This window comes from Gambusia affinis, linkage group LG05 (genome assembly GCF_019740435.1).
Source record: "Gambusia affinis linkage group LG05, SWU_Gaff_1.0, whole genome shotgun sequence".
Taxonomy (NCBI): Eukaryota; Metazoa; Chordata; class Actinopteri; order Cyprinodontiformes; family Poeciliidae; genus Gambusia; species Gambusia affinis.
Genome location: NC_057872.1, coordinates 13,842,786 through 13,861,393, shown reverse-complemented (window position 1 = coordinate 13,861,393; position 18,608 = coordinate 13,842,786). Strand labels below are relative to the sequence as shown.

Genomic DNA, 18,608 nt, shown 5'->3' with positions numbered 1-18,608 from the left:
AGGAGCAAGACTGCAAGTTCACATTCTTGCAACTATAACATTTGCTGTGATGCTTCTATTGGAGGGATGTTTTTCATTCTGTATGTGCAATGTGTCTGCACCAGGTAATCAGCTATGGAAATGAGATGAAAATATAAACTGTGGAAACTTATATATATATACACAGTAGGTTTTTGACTATTTCTAAATTGTTTCTCCTGCATATCAGGTGGCAGAGGTGGCAAACTATGTCATCTGAAGCAACTCACAATTGATATTACATTTTGCCCTCCCAAGCTCCCTTCAACCATACTGTCAAATAAGTGCAGCTAGACTTCTTTGCATAGGTGGAAATCAAAATAGAATGCAAATGACAGCTGTGAGAGGCTTTAATGAATAGGATTATTTGACTATGGAAATTTTTTTTTTCTGAGTTTAGTACATCATGTCAAATATTTAAAACCTTAGCATCTACTGTTCTGTATGCTCTCAAATATCTGAGGGTTTTGTAATTCAGATGCCACAAATTTGGCAAACCTCTTCAGTGAAGTTTCTTTTGTATTATAAGGTTTCTAAGAAATTAAAATGATTTAGCTTAAATATACAGTGGGAGCTCATACTTTAGCTCTCTAGTACAAGTTCCCTTATTCTAAATGCTGAACAATACATTTTTCTCCTAATTCTAGTATTGTGACTACTCCACTGCTCTGTTTGTTCTTTCTTTATTTCCTTTTCTCTCTCTCTCTTTGTTGCATATTTCACATTTAAAGAACACTCCACTGTAGAAATTTGCTCCATATATTCATGAGGGCATCTTATAAGTTTATGTAAAAAAACAAAACAAAAAAAAAAAACCTTGCAGAAAGTTATGACTTTTACATGATGTGTAGGAACTCTAGACTCTGCATGGTCTCAATTTGAGGTCTTCTTGTATCTCCTCTCCTGGGTCTGAGCAGCATGCATTCTACCTCCTGAGGCCCAGTGATTAAATACAATCTACAGGTATTACTGTCCTTCCCTATGTTATGGCTTCCACTCCTTTTGAGATGCAGATTGTAAAACAATAAGTGTTAAAGCCACATTTTTCCCCGCATCGGATTTCTGCAATTGTTTGCCTACAAATACTTACAATAGAGTAGAGCTGCAGTGCAGAAAGCCACAAAAGCACCCTACCTCTTGAAGAACAACTTAGCACAAAGCCCTACAATTGTGTAATTCATACATCTACTCTGAGTTTTCTGTGTTATCATTCACATCACATGCCCTCACCACATTACGTTCCACTGCTCCAACTCAAAAAAATAATCAAAAACATGAATCAGGAAACATTTTGCAGCAACACCTGAAAGTATTTTACATGCCACAACAGATGTCCTTCCATCCATCCATTTTCTAACACCCTTTTCCCTAGTTGGGTTGGGAGGGGTGCTGGTGCCTATCTCCAGCTAACGTTGAGAGGCGGGGTCACCCTGGTCAGGTCGCCAGTCTGTCGCACACAACAGGTGTCTATGCATCAAATTGATAAAGTTTGTATTTTTGCTTCAAACCTCACATATAGACAAATAAATGTGGTATTCTGTAAATGTGGTATCTTGTGAGTGAAGCTAGTTTATATGCAGGAAATAGATAACAATCAAACTTGTGTGGTGTTTTTACAGGAACAAAGTATGCCTGCAAAACATTCACCAGTGAGTGTCACTTTGCTTATCTGGTTATCAACTAGTGACAACAGTTTGAATCACTGATGTTCATGTTAAATGTAAATAGAAAACAGTAAATTGTAATCTTATTTGTATTTTTTGGCGTTAATATAACATTGATTACAATAGATGTTGCGTGAGGTCACATAGATTATTATTGACAATTTTAAAAATGCATTATTGAATGTTTGGAGAGTGTCCTGCAGAGATTTGACACCGTAGTTGTTGAAATAGTTACACAAATTGAAATAGATTAATCCACTCCAATGTTTGTTTTCTCAAAGAAACAAAACAACAGCAAAAAAAAAACAACTTGATGGCAGTTATGTGTGAGGCTTAGGGTGGTAAGAGAACTTTATGGTTTCAGTTTTGCAGGGCAAAACCCTCTTTAAACGACAAAGCAAAAAATGTGCCTGACAACCATCTCTCAAATTCCAACTACATCAAAAGAGGGGCAGTTTCTTCTGTGTTACGTTTTAAGCTATAATGCATAATGCTATGTAAATGTCCATTCCAAGTACATTTGGAACAAATGTACTTGGAACAAAATCTGCCTCTACAAAGTCTTGACATACCAGAGTATGATTTTTATTTGTAAAAATTAACCCAGTAGTTGCAAAAATAGGGCTGCATAGTGGCACAGTTGGTAGAGCTGTTGCCGTGCAGCAAGAAGGTCCTGGGTTCGATTCCCAGCCCGGGGTCTTTCTGCATGGAGTTTGCATGTTCTCCCTGTGCATGGTGGGTTCTCTCCGGGTTCTCCAGCTTCCTCCCACAGTCCAAAAACATGACTGTCAGGTTAATTGGGCTCTCTAAATTCTCCCTAGGTGTGAGTGTGTGTGTGAATGGTTGTTTGTCCTGTATGTCTCTGTGTTGCCCTGCGACAGACTGGTGACCTGTCCAGGGTGAACCCCGCCTCTCGCCCGGAACGTTAGCTGGGGATAGACACCAGCAACCCTCCCGACCCCATTAGGGATGAAGGGTGTATAGAAAATGGATGGATGGATGGATGGATGGATGGATGGATGGATGGATGGATGGATGGATAGTTGCAAAAATATGCACTACGGGGCTTTGGTTCATCAAAAAAAATCCCAATGAAATATGTTGAACATTGTGATTGTAACATGAAAAGATTTGAAAAAAACTTTATGGATGATGAATACTTTTGCAAGTAGCCAGGCATTTCTTTTTTGCCTTGTTTCCTCTGAACAGAATGGCATTAATGCCGTATACAACAATAAAGAGCCTAATGCATCAATGCCCCAAAAACTAGAAACTAAGAAATTATGTGTCAGGGTGTTAATACAACCTTTAAAGATTGTGATGCTCACCAGCGAGAAACTTTATCAAAATGGAGATTAAGCATTTTAACAGGCATGATAATCAGTTCCCAGAACATTTTACTTTTGGTCATTCACTCCGTCTGTCTCAATCGTTGTGTCCTTGTCATAACCCTTCATCCAACTTGCCTGAAAGTGGTGAATGTATAACAGTTTCCTGCACAAAATGACGCAACAGAAGTAGAACAGAAGTTCCACAGAAGTAAATAAAACTAGTGTTGTGCAATTTCCAGAGTTGTGCAAAACACTGCAAATTTTGCAAAAATGTCAAAGATATGATATGGAGGCAGGAGGAGCTACAGGGGACCAACATCCCTCAGTCTTGTGGTCCTGCTATTTGCTGTGCAACCTTCTGCACGGAGGGAAGAGGGAAAACATTGGAAGGCACAGGGTGAGTTAAGTCTTTCATGATGCAGGAGGTCTGTTTCTTGTATCTGGAGATCTTTATGTACTTAATGGTGAAGAGGCTGCAACCCAGTCTCCTCTGTACAGCTTTCACCACTTTTGCTGTTCTGTGCCATCTCTGCTGCAGAACAGCTGTGGTGCCACGTGGTGATGTGGCACCGTAGAGGACATTCTGCATAGATAGAGGACACTCTCAACTCCACATCTGTAGAATGATATCAGGACTGAACTCTGGTGTCAGACGCGTCCCAAAGATGTAGAGACACTAGTGTGCTTTTCAAATCAGGCAGGAGATGTTTGTGCTCCAGGTGAGAACATCAGTGATGTGTACACCCAGGTATGCGTAGCTTAAAGACCACATCCACTGCTGTCCCTCCGGCAGTGTAGCATCATCTCCTTTATCTTCTTCACCTTGATTTTTATTTATTGATTTTATTTATTTGCATCATCCCTCCATGTGCTCCTCATCCAGCCAGTTGTTAGACTATCTACAGATGTGTCACCTGCAAACGTCACAATCAGGCAACGGAGTTGTTTTGCTGAGCAGTCCCATATATGAACAGAAGGGGCTCGGAACATTAACCGGTGCTGAGAGTGACAGGGAAGGAAGAGATATGTAAAAAAATTCAGAACCCAGTTGCAAAGGGTGCAACTCAGTCCAGGTGAATTAAGTTTTGAATTAGAGTCCGTTGGATAGGTGTGTTAAATGTTGATGTGAAATCCACAAAGAGCAGACGAGCATAATAGTCCTTGCTTTCTAAATGGGCGAATTCTGTATTAACCACTGAAGATAAGAGCGTCTGCTATGGGTCGGTTTTTCCTGCACACATATTGATGTGGATCCACAGTGACGTCATTGCAGTCCACGATGAAAGCCATGACCACTTTCTTAAAGTACTTCATGACTACCAGGCAGAGATGCTCTGTTGGTCACCACTATGTTAGGAATGTAAGTCTGCAGACCAAGCAGGTGTTTGCAATAGGTATTAAAATACATTTAAAATCAAAAGGGATAGGAAAGAGCTCAGTTTAATCAAAATTTGCATACTCACAAATTGGGCAAATACAAATATTATGAATTCAATATTTTTGAGTCTGGGTTTATAGTGATATTCTCTGTATAAAAGGAACCATCTCTGCTGCTATACCATGCAGCATCCTAAAATATGAAACATTTTAGGCAGTTTAGCATACAGATCCATAGAGAGAGTCTTCAAATTTTTACTTTAAATAGTCTAAGCTAATGTGGTGTGCAGATTGTCAACTTAGACTATAAATCGCAACATGTTACCAATATATTCTTTGAAGACTTAACATTTAAGGAAATCACACACAATAAAGTCACCGACAGTTGAAAAAACATCAAAAACTAAATGACGCAAAAAAAAAATCACATGCATGTTTTCTCTATACATACATTGCAATACATTCTAGATCTCTAGTAATATTCCTACATATTTCTCCTAGACAGGAACAGAGGACTTTGATTTTCTATCAGCCCGTAACAACTGTGGTGACAAGAAACGAGAAGATGCAGATGCCGAAAGATCCTCCGCCAGGGCATTCTCTACAACAAAGCACACAGACTGATGAAGCTGATTTTGGAAGTCATCTCGGATGAAAACGTAGAGGATGGGGTTCAGGCAGCTGTTCATGAAAGCTAGACTCAGAGTCAAAGGACCTCCAATCTTAACAATCTTCAAAAGCTCCTGTTTATTGCTGGAAGCTAATTCTATAAAACTCATAACATGAAATGGCAACCAGCAGATGAAGAATGCAACAATGATGAAAACAATTACACGGTGAGATAAGTGTTTCCTCACATTTTGCAGACGCTTGGAACGTATTCCTATTGCCAGATAAGAGAGAAATATTGCTAAGAATGGGATGAGGAAGCCCACAACAAAGCGGAAAGTGTACAGAGTCCGTCTTTGTTGCATGGTAGAATTGTAAACGCACTGGGTGCCATTGTCCTGGTAGATCACAATGCGAAAGCAAGCATAAGGTGTGCTACAGATCCCTGCAGCCAACCAGATTACAGCACTGATGATTTGAGCCTTAAGGACGGTGCGCTCGTTTTGTGCCCACACCACCACCCATGTGGTCAGGCATCTATCCAGATTTATGGCCATCAGAAAAAAGACGCTAGCAAACATGTTGACCAAGCTCACAAAGTTGTTGAGTTTGCACATAGACTGTCCAAAAGGCCAGTGGTGCTGCTGAGAGAGAGAAACTGCTGTAAACACCAGGAACGCTGTGAAAAGGAAGTCAGCCAGAGCCAAGTTGAAAAACCACACAGAGTTGACAGTTTTCTTCATCTTGAAGCCGGTCACATAGATGACCAGACCATTTCCCACTGTCCCAACCATAATAATCACACAGTAGACGACCAGAGAGAATGTGTGAATGTGTTTGAGAGCTGATTCCAGTCCAGATGAACGATCTGTGGTTGTGTTATCTGATGAAGAGAAATGGAAACACCTATTAGAGAGTCTGCAGAATGCACAGAGAGAACATTTGCATGCGCTTCCCTCACACGCATTGATGCATTCACAAAATCTTATCATGTTTCTCATTGCAGCTGCAATCTTAGACAAAAAGCAAAAAGTTACTGAATCAGCAGACATATCCACAGCAAAGTTCTCAGAATTAAAATGTGTTATTTGCTGCATACATGTAAAATTTTATTCATTTTTTGGATTTTTAGCTAGGGGTGAATTTGTGAGTCGGTTGGTTAAACATTAATAAATATCTTTTTTCTGCATCTATGAAGTTACAATGAAAGCCAGCTGTACAGAACAAAGCCACAGTGAGCTGACTTGACCTAAAAACTTTAGCTCACTCAACAAAAAGCTATTACATTAAAATGGAAAAAAATACATAATTCTAGAAGAACTCAAAGTGTGTAAAAAAAATTACCTATTTATTTTTTGCAACAGTCTTTAGAAATTAGATTTACATTCTACAACACAAACATATCAGTCAAGATCTATAATCTGTGCTCTTACATTTAACAATCATACACTTTTCTGTTTAAACTAAGAATGAGCTTTAAAATTATTGGTGCTATCTGTTTGAGCAACTCACCAGTTTCCATGATCCAGGCAGCTGCAAGGTCTTCATTCTGAGTTGATGTATATGTCATCTTAACTATATTTCTTCTCTCTCTGCACTCCTCCCTTTCCGCTGCTGCATCTGCCAATAAGACAGCGTGGACATACCAAAGTAGTGAAAAAAAAAAACAAAAGTACCAGCTAAGACTATTCACCATGAAATTAAATCATATTGACTGTATGAAAATGTAAATGCCAAAAGAGGCAGATATTTGTGGATTATGCAAATCATTTATTTGTATATTTCCACAAATGTATGATTCTATCCATCCGTCCAGCCTAGTTGTGAAGTCACCAACAGATAAATGAATCCTGCTATAATGTGGTGCTCATTTATAGCACCGGGGAGGGACTGGAACACAAAACAATCCCGGATAATAGTCCCAATATCCACTTGAAGTTCACCTGGTTACTATGATAGAATACCTTCTCACTTGTACACCAAGTCTAGAGATATTTCCTCATTAGCACATGTTCCACAATCAGCTGATAGCGCTCTTATAACAAAGTTGAAACACTCAAAACAAGAACTCAAGAATGCAGTGGATTATGAACCTAAGTTTTAAAAGTTACTAAAAGTTAATGTTAGGCTGTTTGTTCTCATAATATAACATTTATGTGTTATTTTCTGTAAAACAATTAGCTGTAGTTTATTGAACAATGTATGTATCCTATACTTTTGTTCTTATCGAAACACCAAAAGATAGTGCTAAAACATCTTTTATTCCCTTCCTAACACTGGTCAGTCAAACAACCCACAGCACTTTATCTCAGGTGTCAGTTCCAAAATGACCAATTACAGAAATATGAAAAACATTCAAGTGGCAGACAGTTTCGAAAAAGATCCTCTTCCCAATCCTGTGATCAAACATGAAGCTATATTTGGCCCAATGGACTTTGTTCTCCATTTTCAGTAGGTACCATGTGAATACAGCAACTAGATTCAATGTGATGCATTAAAGGAAAAATACGTTTTAAAATGTGTTTAGTTGTTCATAAATTGTTTTATGTCCCTTCCTAAATACATGAAATAACCATGACTCAAGTGAAGATTCCTCTTCACTCTGGTTCAGGTTCATTTTCTACCAGGTATTTTACTCTGCCAATCATTTCCCCTTTGGGTGGTGTGATACTATTATTACTCACAATTAGGCCTCAAGCTGTATGATTTTCTTCAGAGAAACCACAAGAAACTTTGATGAAAAGGAAGCTTTGATAACATCTTGTATGCACTGTTTATTTAACCAGGTGTGTCTCACTGAGATTAAAAATCTGGCCAAGACTGGCAGCGAGACATGGACGATTACAAACCAAAACTGCAGTATGGATAATAAAGGAATAAAAACAACAAAGCAAATACAGCCATGAAAGTAAAATTAGGAGTAAAGTGCATCTTGATATTAGTCAAAGCAATTCCAAAAAAAAACAACCCATTCCCAAACTGATTAAGAGTGGCTTTAAATACATTAAAAGGGACCATTTTCTTCAAGTTTACATCTTTGTGCAGTTGATTCCCATCTGAGGGAGCAGCAAATTGGAAGGATTTCCTGCCATGATCAACGCGAATCTTAGGAATGGTTAATAAAATGAAGTCATCCGAGTGCAGAAAACCTCCGCCTGAAAGTTTTTCAACAATAAGGTGCAGGAGATATGGGGAAGAATAAACCCAAGATAACTTTGTTAATAAAAACGATACCAGTGGTAGAATCTGTGGGTGAGTAGAGAGTCCAGCCAACGCATGTAAAGAGAAGACAGTGGTGAGGCAGGGCTCCTCCACCAGTGAGAAACACAGTGCTCCATGCAGAGTCCAGCTTATGAAACCAGTGTGAACATGCAGGCATATATGTTATGTCACCGTAGTCTAAAATGGGAAATAAAAGTGGCAGCGACAAGATGTTTCTAAGCCTCAAATGATAAACAAGATCCAATTCTTAAGTAAAAGCCCAACTTCAGCTTCAGGTTTTTTACCTGCTGTTTAACGTGATGAATAAAGCCCCGGGAATAATCAATTATAAAACCTGAGACAACTTTGATCTTATAGCCTTGAAAAGTAATAATGGGCTGCATCATTTGTGATTTAAATATCCTCTTATAATTGGAGAACATTACTTTACATTTCTGAGCAATTTAAACAAACTTTACAACAGACTGAATCACAAAAAAGCTGCTTGTAGCTTTTCAAAAGCAACAAAATTTTAACCATAAAATATCCCCTTTTCAAAACCAGCAATGGATGGTAGACTTAGTGTTAGAACTTCTGCTTTATTTCTCTGTGCTTCTGTTTATGTCAGTGAATCAATGGCACACAAATTGCCTATAATTCATACTTTATTTGATAAGTTACATTTGTAATAGAAGCCATTCGCCAGACGCAAAGCTTTTATCTGTCAGAAACTTAAACAAATATTTCATATTTTGAGACTAATTATTTACAATATTGTAAATTAAGAGTACCCATCAGTCTGCTTCACTACTTGCAAGAGGAAATTGTGGTAAGCAGTGTTAACACATTTATTTCCTCTCCTTGCCATATGAACAGAATCTAGTTTGTTAAGGTTTACACTTAATCACCAAATATCTTGACATATTTCCAGAAGCTCTTTATAGCCACATACTCCCACCAGTTAGTGAAGCTTACATGTTAAAAAGAAAAAGACAGAGGAGAAAGCTTGCATTAAAAAAGAATGACTAAATGAGAAGTAGTACATAAGTTATATCTGTTGATTTGACTATTATTGGAGGCATTCATAGTTTCAGTGTAGCAATACTTAGCTTTTTTTAAATGACAAGAGTTGAAGTAAAAATAAATATGCTTAATGGTACAAAACACATCCACATCATACAACAACAAAACCAGAGGGTCAAAAACTGAAGAACTGAATATCATGAAATTAAATAAACCCAAAAACAAATCAGAAACACGGTGGGTAGAATTACTCAGAATATGATTGAACATATGAACCAGTCATAACCAAACAATACTATTGAGAACTGGTGAGTAGAACAAGAAACAACTGAGACTATTGAGCTGAGAGGAAGCATCTGAGAGTAAAATCAGAAAAAAGAGAGAGGAAATGAATGACAGAATAGAAACTGAACAGAGGACAGAAATTAATAAGCAGTATACAAACAGAACACAATGCAAGAAAGACTCAAAACCAAGAGAAGTCTGGGAAACATAGAGACAGTAATAATAATGCAAATGTTCTGTCTGCCCACCTTTAAACTGAAAAGGTGTTTTATGTTTGTTCCTTGTTTTTAACTGAGCCTTGCAACTAAACTGTTCTTAGCTGACAGTGTCATACATGGATACGTACATACAAAGATAAACACACAAAAATCTGCAGTTTCACAGTTTATTAAGTACAGAGATGCAGAAAAAAAATACAAGACATGTTAATATTTCCATTAATTATTTCAACAACCTTACATTTTTATAGTCACATAGATCAAAATATTCTGCCATAGATCACACGGTATAAGGGTATAGTATAAGGAGTGGTGAAAAATAAAGACAAATCATTTCAAGAAACATAAAAAGCGCTCATAACAGCAAGCATTCTTCTTATTTCACTCCACAGGTGCATGGCATTGTCTATATCAATCCACAAATGGATGTCAGCAATATCTTGCTCTTTTTTTTATTTTTCTTGCCATTTCAATGAGAGTATGAACATTTGATTTTGTTTCATTGCCTTTCCTTTACTCTATGCCACCATGCTCTCCGTGACAGTCAACGTATGCACACGGTTATCTTCTGGGCCAACAGAATCTGACCTTCGAGAAATCCGTGAAAAGTGAGATGACAGTGAGCGAGACGATGCAAAAGACAAATGCTCCTCTGCCAGAGCACTTTCTAGGACAAAACATAGGGACTTTTTGAGCTTCTTCTGGAACTCGTCACACATGAAAACATAGAGGATGGGATTCAGGCAACTGTTCATGAAGGCTAAACACACACTTAGACTACTTCCAATCATAACAACTTTCTGGAGACGCTGGTCACTGGCTTCTACAAAAGTCAAAACATGAATGGGCAACCAGCAGATGAAGAATGCCAAAACAATAGAGAAAAGGATGCGATGAAATCTCCGTTTTCTTGCCCGCTGCAGATGCCTGGAACGGATGATTATAGCAACAGAGGTGAGAAATATTGCCAGGAATGGAATGAGAAAACCCATAAGAAAACGGACAATATTCAGACGCCATACAACTTCTTTTGGAAGGTAAGTGCAGTATGTCTTATTATTATGGTTTATCACATCGCGAAAGTAGGCGGAAGGTGTGCTGAAAATCCCTGCAGCCAACCAGATTGCCGCGCTCATGATTTGAGCCTTCAGGACGGTGCGCTTGTTTTGTGCCCACACCACCACCCAGATGGACAAGCAACGATCCAGACTGATGGCTGTCAGAAAAAAGACACTGGCAAACATGTTGACCAAGCTCACAAAGTTGTTGAGTTTGCACATGAACTGTCCAAAAGGCCAGTGGTGCTGCTGAGAGAGAGAAACTGCTGTAAACACCAGGAACGCTGTGAAGAGGAAGTCGGCCAGAGCCAAGTTGAGAAACCACACAGAGTTGACAGTTTTCTTCATCTTGAAGCCGGTCACGTAGATAACCAGACCATTACCCACTGTCCCAACCACTATAATCACACAGTAGACGACCAGTGAGAATGTCTGGACATGCTTCAGAACCGAATCTGATGACAGAAATTTGGAAATATTTGAAAACAGATTTTCAAGAATACACTGAAAGAAAAAGAAATTGTGATATAACAACATAATCATTTGATGTGCAATGTAAGATGAAAGACAAAGGCATCTGAATTACAACTATTTTACCTGAATTGACTAGGAAATATCAAGATTCCCTGTTTAAGCATAGGTAATGCATATCTAAATTTGTCATTTCAAAGATTAGTTAGAGGATACATTGTCTTACTCCTCCCTGCTAGTACAACATATCAGCAACACTATGCATGTTAGTTGTAGTTTTAAAAGCTCTTACCAATATCCATTTTGCAAGAGTCTCTGTTCAGTCTGAGTTGGGCTCTAACAGTTCAGAGCTTTATTTCTTCACCCTGTAATATCACTCCTCCCTCACAGCTCATCTAGCTGCCAATGAGACTTTGTTGCTCAGAAAAAGGAGTGAGCAAAATGAAAGTAGTGCATTGCAATGCAGGATATTTGAATTTTTTCACAGTGAAAGAAAACCCTTTAAGCATTTATCACTAGTTTGTAAGAGTGATTTCTTTTTAAAGATATGTTTTCTATCACTGTGTGGTTGCTCAGGTGGGATGTATTTCACTGCTTTTGACGCACAGTATCAATTAGAAATTCTACCGTATTTGTTGCAAGTAAGGTATTACTGTCATGTAATCACACAATTACATGACAACAAACACAAAAATGAGCAGGAATATAGGGAAGTATATTTAGTATATCGATTGTTCATCGATGTGAAGAAGCAATGTTTTTCAATTTTAACTGCAATAAAAAAAATCTGATATCTGTAATAGGCTTCCATCTTATTTTCAGAGCTTATGCAGAAATAAGAAAGAGAAAGAAGCTATTAATAAACAGGAAAAAGATACTGATCATGAAGGTGGCTTCACAGGAACTGCCATTTTGCAAAACATACTACTTTGAATTATTAACAGCTAAGTCCTCAAAATTTCACAATATTGACACACACACTTTGCAGATCAAGAATCACATGAAAACAACCAAGCAACTTTTATTTGGAATATAGATAAATGTGCTACTGAATGTTTAAATTGCAACAATAAATGTGACAATATAATTAAGGTTGGACAGAGATTCAGTGGATTCAGTGTTTGAATGCAATGGATTATTCTGACAATCTGATAATGACAAGAACATCACTTTGCAAAGTAAAATATTTCTTCAAATGCATTTGATGTGCATATGCATTAATAGATCTTTTCCAAATACAAGACCTGCAGGAAGCTAAATACATTAAATCAAAAAGGTTAAGTAAAACCAACAGACGTCTGCAAATATTTCATAGGTTAATAAACAGTCAAGTGGGTGGCTAAAACTGCAGCCTTACATCTAAAGTGTCCAGATTATATGTGTGCCACATATGCCTTTCAATATGGTGCTTGAGTCACCTACCTGAGTGAAGTTGCATTCTCTTCCTGCAAAAGTCAAAACAGCTTTAATTTCTCTCTATTTCACCATTTCAACTTGTTGAGGGTTTGGCTTTGACAGACCCTACAAAGATAAAGGGTCTAGAAAAAACATTATTGGAATTGCAGTTATAGTGTCCGGTTGCACATTAGATCTCGAGACCCCAGTTTGGGAATGCAACACATTTAAAACAGAGCGTTATGCTGAGAGTGGTAAAAAAGAAAGGTGTGAATTCTCAACAGAGCTTTTGGCTAAGGTGTTACCATGTGTGTGTTTGTAGAGAAGACTGTTTATAACTGAAAGAACTGTTTAGAGCAGGGGTCTCAAACTCGCGGCCCGCGGGCCAACTGCGGCCCTCGGGACGATAGTTTGTGGCCCCCACCTTAATATGAAAGTTTAATGTTAGTGTGGCCCGCGAGTTTGATATGATTGGCACTTTTCAGTGTTGTGTGCGGAGCTGAACAAACTTACCAATCACAGTGCTTCAAATGGAGCTCATTGACCCGCAGTGCCACTCTGAACTCAAAGCCAAGTTCAGGGGAGGTGAGTGGAAAAGCAGACAAGCTTGGGCAATTTTTGAGAGAATTGCCACCCAGCTTCCCTGAGCTTTCCCAAATGTTCAAGCGGACCATGTGTCTTTTTGGGAGCACATACTTGTGCAAAAAGCTCTTCTCTACCTTGAACTTCAATAAGTCCAAGTACAGGTCCAGACTTACTGACGAGCATCTTCAAGCTCTACTTAGGGTCTCAACTGCCTCCTCCCTTAAGCCAAATGTGGCTTGTCTATGCGAGAGGAAGCGCTGCCAGACCTCTAGCAGTAAGAAGTAGGCAGAAGAAACAGTTTATAAACTGTTATATTCATAACAGTTTATGTTCAATGTTCCATTCATGTTCAGAAAGTTAAAGGTTAAAGAACTGTTAATACAGCCATTTGAATCTGAATTATAATAATTACATTTATCTAGTCTTCTGTAGCTGCTGTGTTATTATTATTTTATTTATTTATTACTGATTAATTTTTTTTTCTTATGAATTGTTATTTTATTTATTTTTTCATCTTATTTTGTGTTTAAAAAATTAAAATAAAGACATTTGATAACATTGGAATGTTTTTGTAAGAGCTTTTCTTGTGGAAAACCCGATGCGGCCCAGCCTCACCCAGACTCTACCTCCAGCGGCCCCCGGGGAAATTGAGTTTGAGACCCCTGGTTTAGAGGCAATAAGCCAAATATGGGAAACTGTGTGAACACCCGATTTAAATGCACAGAAAAAGGCTAGCGTGGCGGCAATTTGGCAGGATGTGTCCTAGACACTGACACTGAGAACAACACCAGCTTGGGAATCTCACCCAAGGACATAGTTTTAGTCTACATGTATAACTTTAACCAAAAAACAACAACAAAACAATAGCATTCCTTCAGCCAGCTGCAGTATAGCGGCCCAGCAGTAGCCCTTCTGGTACTGCTCAGAAAAAGAAAGTTCAAAGTTATGGTGAACCACGTGTTAAAAGAACTAGTATCTGTGCCAGACATCAATGCAGACATCATGTAATGATGTCTGCATTGATGTCTGGTCACATGTCAAGTGATGTCTCACTTGTCATGTGCATACACAAGTCAACAATACAAATCAACAATAGACCAGCTCTGATCCAGGTGGAGAAGCAGGAAGGGGCTCACAACAGAATAGCCTATAAAGTTTATTACAAACTTCAAACGCCAAAAGATGTTGCAAAAAGAAGCTGCTGAATGACACGCAAGTGATCTGTGCACTCTGTCTCAACCGTGAGCTCAGCTATGTTAAGTGAACCATTTGGTGATTGGCTGATGGACAACCAAGCAGCAGATGATTCAATTAAACCAAGGAGCTGAATTCTCTCCCTCTACAGCAAGGCAGCAACAGCACAGTTCAAAGTGCTTTAAATAACGAAAACGTACAGACTAAACTGCTGTGGGATAATATAGGAAAGTTTTCTTTTCTCTTTAATCCCCTAACTTGGTATTTAAAAGTAATACAAGCTTTCTCTCTGTCCACACAAATGAATCTCAGGAGGTCATGGTTTTGTTGAAGGATTGTGATTGGTTTATGCCTCTTCCTATTATTTTGGCAGGTCAAATACCAGTGAGAATTATAATTCAGTGGATTTATGTGGATGAACACTTTTATTAAGCCAATCAAGTGTGCACAAAATAATTCTATAGAAGCAAATATCTCGTTTATCATCTTTTTTAAAAGATCCAGCTATGTGTGGACAAGGCCTAATTTTGATTCAAGCCATAAATTCAAGCCTGTAAAGTCACCAATTGATAATGTTTTTGGACATACTTTTTGCAACAAGTCAATATGTGTTGAAATGTTTTTACTGGCGTTGAAAACGAAGATAATGACCAATTGTGAAAACATAAGGTTGTTGTTGCATTCTGTGCCAAACCCGAGAGTTTGACTAAAAAAGTCCTCAATCAAATCAGAACAAAACAGACAGAGCAGAAACTGAGGTGAGCTGCATTTGTCATGTAGAATCCAGCATTGTTCAGTTCAATGTACTGAGCACTAACTGGTTTAAGGTCATGTGACTGATATTGTGGAACATTGGAGAACTTCACAATGCTTTGCCCTGGATAGATTTTGCTCCACTATTGTTTAACAAAATTACTGGAGATTGCTTACGCTTGAGACCTCAAAGCAATTGTCCTTCAGGATTTATTTTTTCATAAGTTGTGTCAAATCAGCTGAAACACTAAAACAGCCAAAGACTAAAGGATTGGCTTGTGTAGGGAAAAGTAAATTAAATTGACAGAAGTCTCTGGCAATTTAACAGGCATAATGTATCACCTGTATATCACCAGAATGTCTTGCCTTATAAGTTGTTTTAAAAATTTGGCATCATTTTCAGGGTAATGTTAACTTTATCCACCCCCTCTAAGTGACTGCACTGTCAAATTTGCATTTGAGAGGGAGGAGTAAAAACAGAGACAGAAATATAAGGAAGACGGCATAGAAGTTAGCCACGATAAAGACTTCTGAGACTTCAAGGAAAGTAAGAACGGGTAACATTTATTTTAAACTACTTACTTTAAAATCACTAAACTGTTGTATTTTTTAAACAAGATTTGCAGAAATACTTGTGTAGTAACCTCTTAAATACCATTTAAATGTATTTGTCGAGCAATCTTTGTTTTAAGGTAGCAATGAGTTCATTTGTTTTCAGTGCATTAAATAGTAAAATAGACTATTTCAATATGTATACTTTTCAATGCTTTTCAATATGTAATCATATTGAAAAGCAGGGTATACCCTGAACAAGTTCCTATCTCCTCAAAATCATTTGTGATCACAAGTGAAATGCCATTCATCACTGTAGCTGAAGAAAGTGTTAAATTGATTGTGTACATATGAGAAAAAAGGTTGTTCTCTCTATGTGGACTGGAGAATCTATCTTCAATTGATTCCATTTTTCTTTCATCAGATATCAATTTCAGAGCCCACACATCTGGATTGGACATGGGAGTCGATCATATCGGGGTGTTCTCCCTGGTTATGTATTGCATGATTATAGTGGTTGGGACAGTGGGTAATGGTCTGGTTATCTACGTGACCGGCTTCATAATGAGGAAAACTGTCAACTCTGTGTGGTTTCTCAACTTGGCTCTGGCCGACTTCCTCTTCACAGCGTTCCTGGTGTTTACAGCAGTTTCTCTCTCTCAGCAGCACCACTGGCCTTTTGGAGAGTTTATGTGCAAACTCAACAACTTTGTGAGCTTGGTCAACATGTTTGCCAGCGTCTTTTTTCTGACAGCAATAAGTCTGGATCGTTGCTTGTCCACCTGGGTGGTGGTGTGGGCACAAAACAAGCGCACCGTTGGCAAAGCTCAAGTGATAAGTGCTCTGATCTGGTTGGCTGCAGCCATCTGTAGCACACCCTATGCATATTTTCGTACCGTGGAAGAGAGGCAGAATCAGACATACTGCAAGTACCCTTCAGCTATGACAGAAAACAAACACTGGACATTGTGTATATTCCGCTTTGTTATGGGCTTTCTCTTCCCGTTCCTGGCGATATTTTTCTCACATGTGGCCATAGGGATCCGTGCCAGGCGTCTGCAGAGAATGAGGAAACAAAGACGTCACTGGATCATTTTTGCCATAATTTTTGCATTCTTTACCTGCTGGTTGCCTTTTCATGTTTTGAGTTTCATACAATTAAAATTCCATAATTACTCAGATGTACAGAACATTGTTCTTGTTGCAGGTCCTCTAACTGTAAGTCTTGCCTTCATGAACAGCTGCTTGAACCCCATCCTCTATGTTTTCATGTGCGACGAGTTTCAGACGAAGCTCAAGCAGTCCATTTGTTTTGTGATAGAGAGCACTCTGGCAGAAGACCATGTCTTATTCGGATCATCTCGCTCACTCTCATCACCCTTTTCAGGGACTCCTCAAAGATCCACTGTGGAGGAAAAACAGGCTGTGACTTCTCCAACCTTCATAAAGACCAAGCTGGATTCCACAGAAATGCAAGTGAGTTCTGAGGAAGACTTCAACAAATTATAGGAAAATAGGAACATCAAATAAGTTTCTTAGATGGCCTGTACTTGTGTAGTACTTTGCACTACATTCAGCCATTCTGCCACTCAGACACGTTCTCGAACTGACGGAAGCCACAGCTGTTATGGAGCAGTCTGAACTTTCTTGCCCAAGAACACAACAACTGAGACAGGCGCAGCGGGGGGTTTGACCCGCTCCTACCACCATTGCCATGATGTAAATTTTCTTAACATTGGCAAAAATATTATTTGAAGAAGCAGTAGAGAAAAACAAATTGTGTTGAAGTTGCAAATAACTTGTAAATTTTTTATTATACAGTAATTGATATTCAACAGTTTAAAGTGAAAATAATGTCAAACTTACACTTTAATTTGAGAACAAACTGGCATTTTCTTGGTTTATTTTTACTTTTCATGGCTCTGACATTTTGTAATAAATGTATATAAATGATTATAAAGGCTGGTTGGTGTCACAGGAGATGTATTACCATAGAAATAAATGTGTGTTATTGTATCAGTGGTGTTATCTGTAGCTATGCAAATATGCCTTGCAATATTCATAACTGATTTTTCTTTTAATATTACATGTACGCTTGAGTGTCTGTTTTAATAATAAATAACAAACCTGTTAAAAAAAAGAAATATGGTCAATTTATTGATCAGAGAAAAACTGAGTGGGCTGGAACAAATACAGGACGCTAATACAGTACATTCATTATTTTCTGTTCTTAATTAATTCATCTAGTTTATTAAATTGATATTTATTAGTAATGTTGATCATGGCAAGAAGAAACAGTCAAGTATGAATACATATTTGATAAATATGAATAAAAAACCATACCCCTTATTGTACCCATCAGACATTTTATACCTTACTATGGGCAACTGATGGAAACATTCAAACTCACTGTAAGCTGGAGAGACACACAAGGCTTTAGATACCACTTCCATTTTAATGTCATCTGAAAGACCACACATGTGTTGTGCAATGAGAATGATCATGCTGCGTTTGTTTCTAAGAAGTAGTTGGTGCTGTTGCAACTGGAAAAAGTAACAACGATGCTGTCAGTATACTGGATTTATGCAGTTGGAAATCACATTATAATTTTACAAATGCTTTTGCTGACTTAATTACTTCAAAAATGGTCACAAGTTTCTTAAAAGCACATGCACTGCCAAGAACATTATGTGGATTTTGTTTTTATCTCTGGATACTTGAAATTTTTTTTCTTTACTTATTTATCTTAAAACTAAATGTTTTCAAACCTTTAAAGCTTAAAGTAAAGACACTGTGGTTTTCCTTTACCATCAGAAGCTCTTGTTGACCTCATGTCAATATATATTCTGAAAGTGCACATATGCACACATGAAC

At 38.1% G+C, this 18,608-nt stretch overlaps 3 protein-coding genes across 3 annotated transcripts; 1 reads left to right on the top strand and 2 right to left on the bottom strand.

Moving 5' to 3' along the window:
- Window positions 1-4,525: 4,525 nt before the first annotated feature.
- Window positions 4,526-6,175, bottom strand: LOC122831361 (C3a anaphylatoxin chemotactic receptor-like). The gene has a single exon (XM_044117485.1). It carries the CDS (start codon window positions 6,094-6,096, stop codon window positions 4,888-4,890), a length of 1,209 nt encoding a protein of 402 aa, XP_043973420.1. The 5' UTR covers window positions 6,097-6,175; the 3' UTR covers window positions 4,526-4,887.
- A 2,800-nt stretch (window positions 6,176-8,975) lies between these two features.
- On the bottom strand, window positions 8,976-11,615 carry LOC122831368 (chemokine-like receptor 1). The gene is made up of 2 exons (XM_044117495.1): window positions 11,548-11,615; window positions 8,976-11,239 (listed from the first exon to the last, which is right to left on the bottom strand). Exons 1-2 carry the CDS (start codon window positions 11,555-11,557, stop codon window positions 10,245-10,247), a joined length of 1,005 nt encoding a protein of 334 aa, XP_043973430.1. The 5' UTR covers window positions 11,558-11,615; the 3' UTR covers window positions 8,976-10,244.
- A 4,061-nt stretch (window positions 11,616-15,676) lies between these two features.
- On the top strand, window positions 15,677-17,856 carry LOC122831367 (G-protein coupled receptor 1-like). Its single transcript, XM_044117494.1, has 2 exons — window positions 15,677-15,729; window positions 16,159-17,856. Exon 2 carries the CDS (start codon window positions 16,194-16,196, stop codon window positions 17,241-17,243), a length of 1,050 nt encoding a protein of 349 aa, XP_043973429.1. The 5' UTR covers window positions 15,677-15,729; window positions 16,159-16,193; the 3' UTR covers window positions 17,244-17,856.
- Window positions 17,857-18,608: the final 752 nt, after the last annotated feature.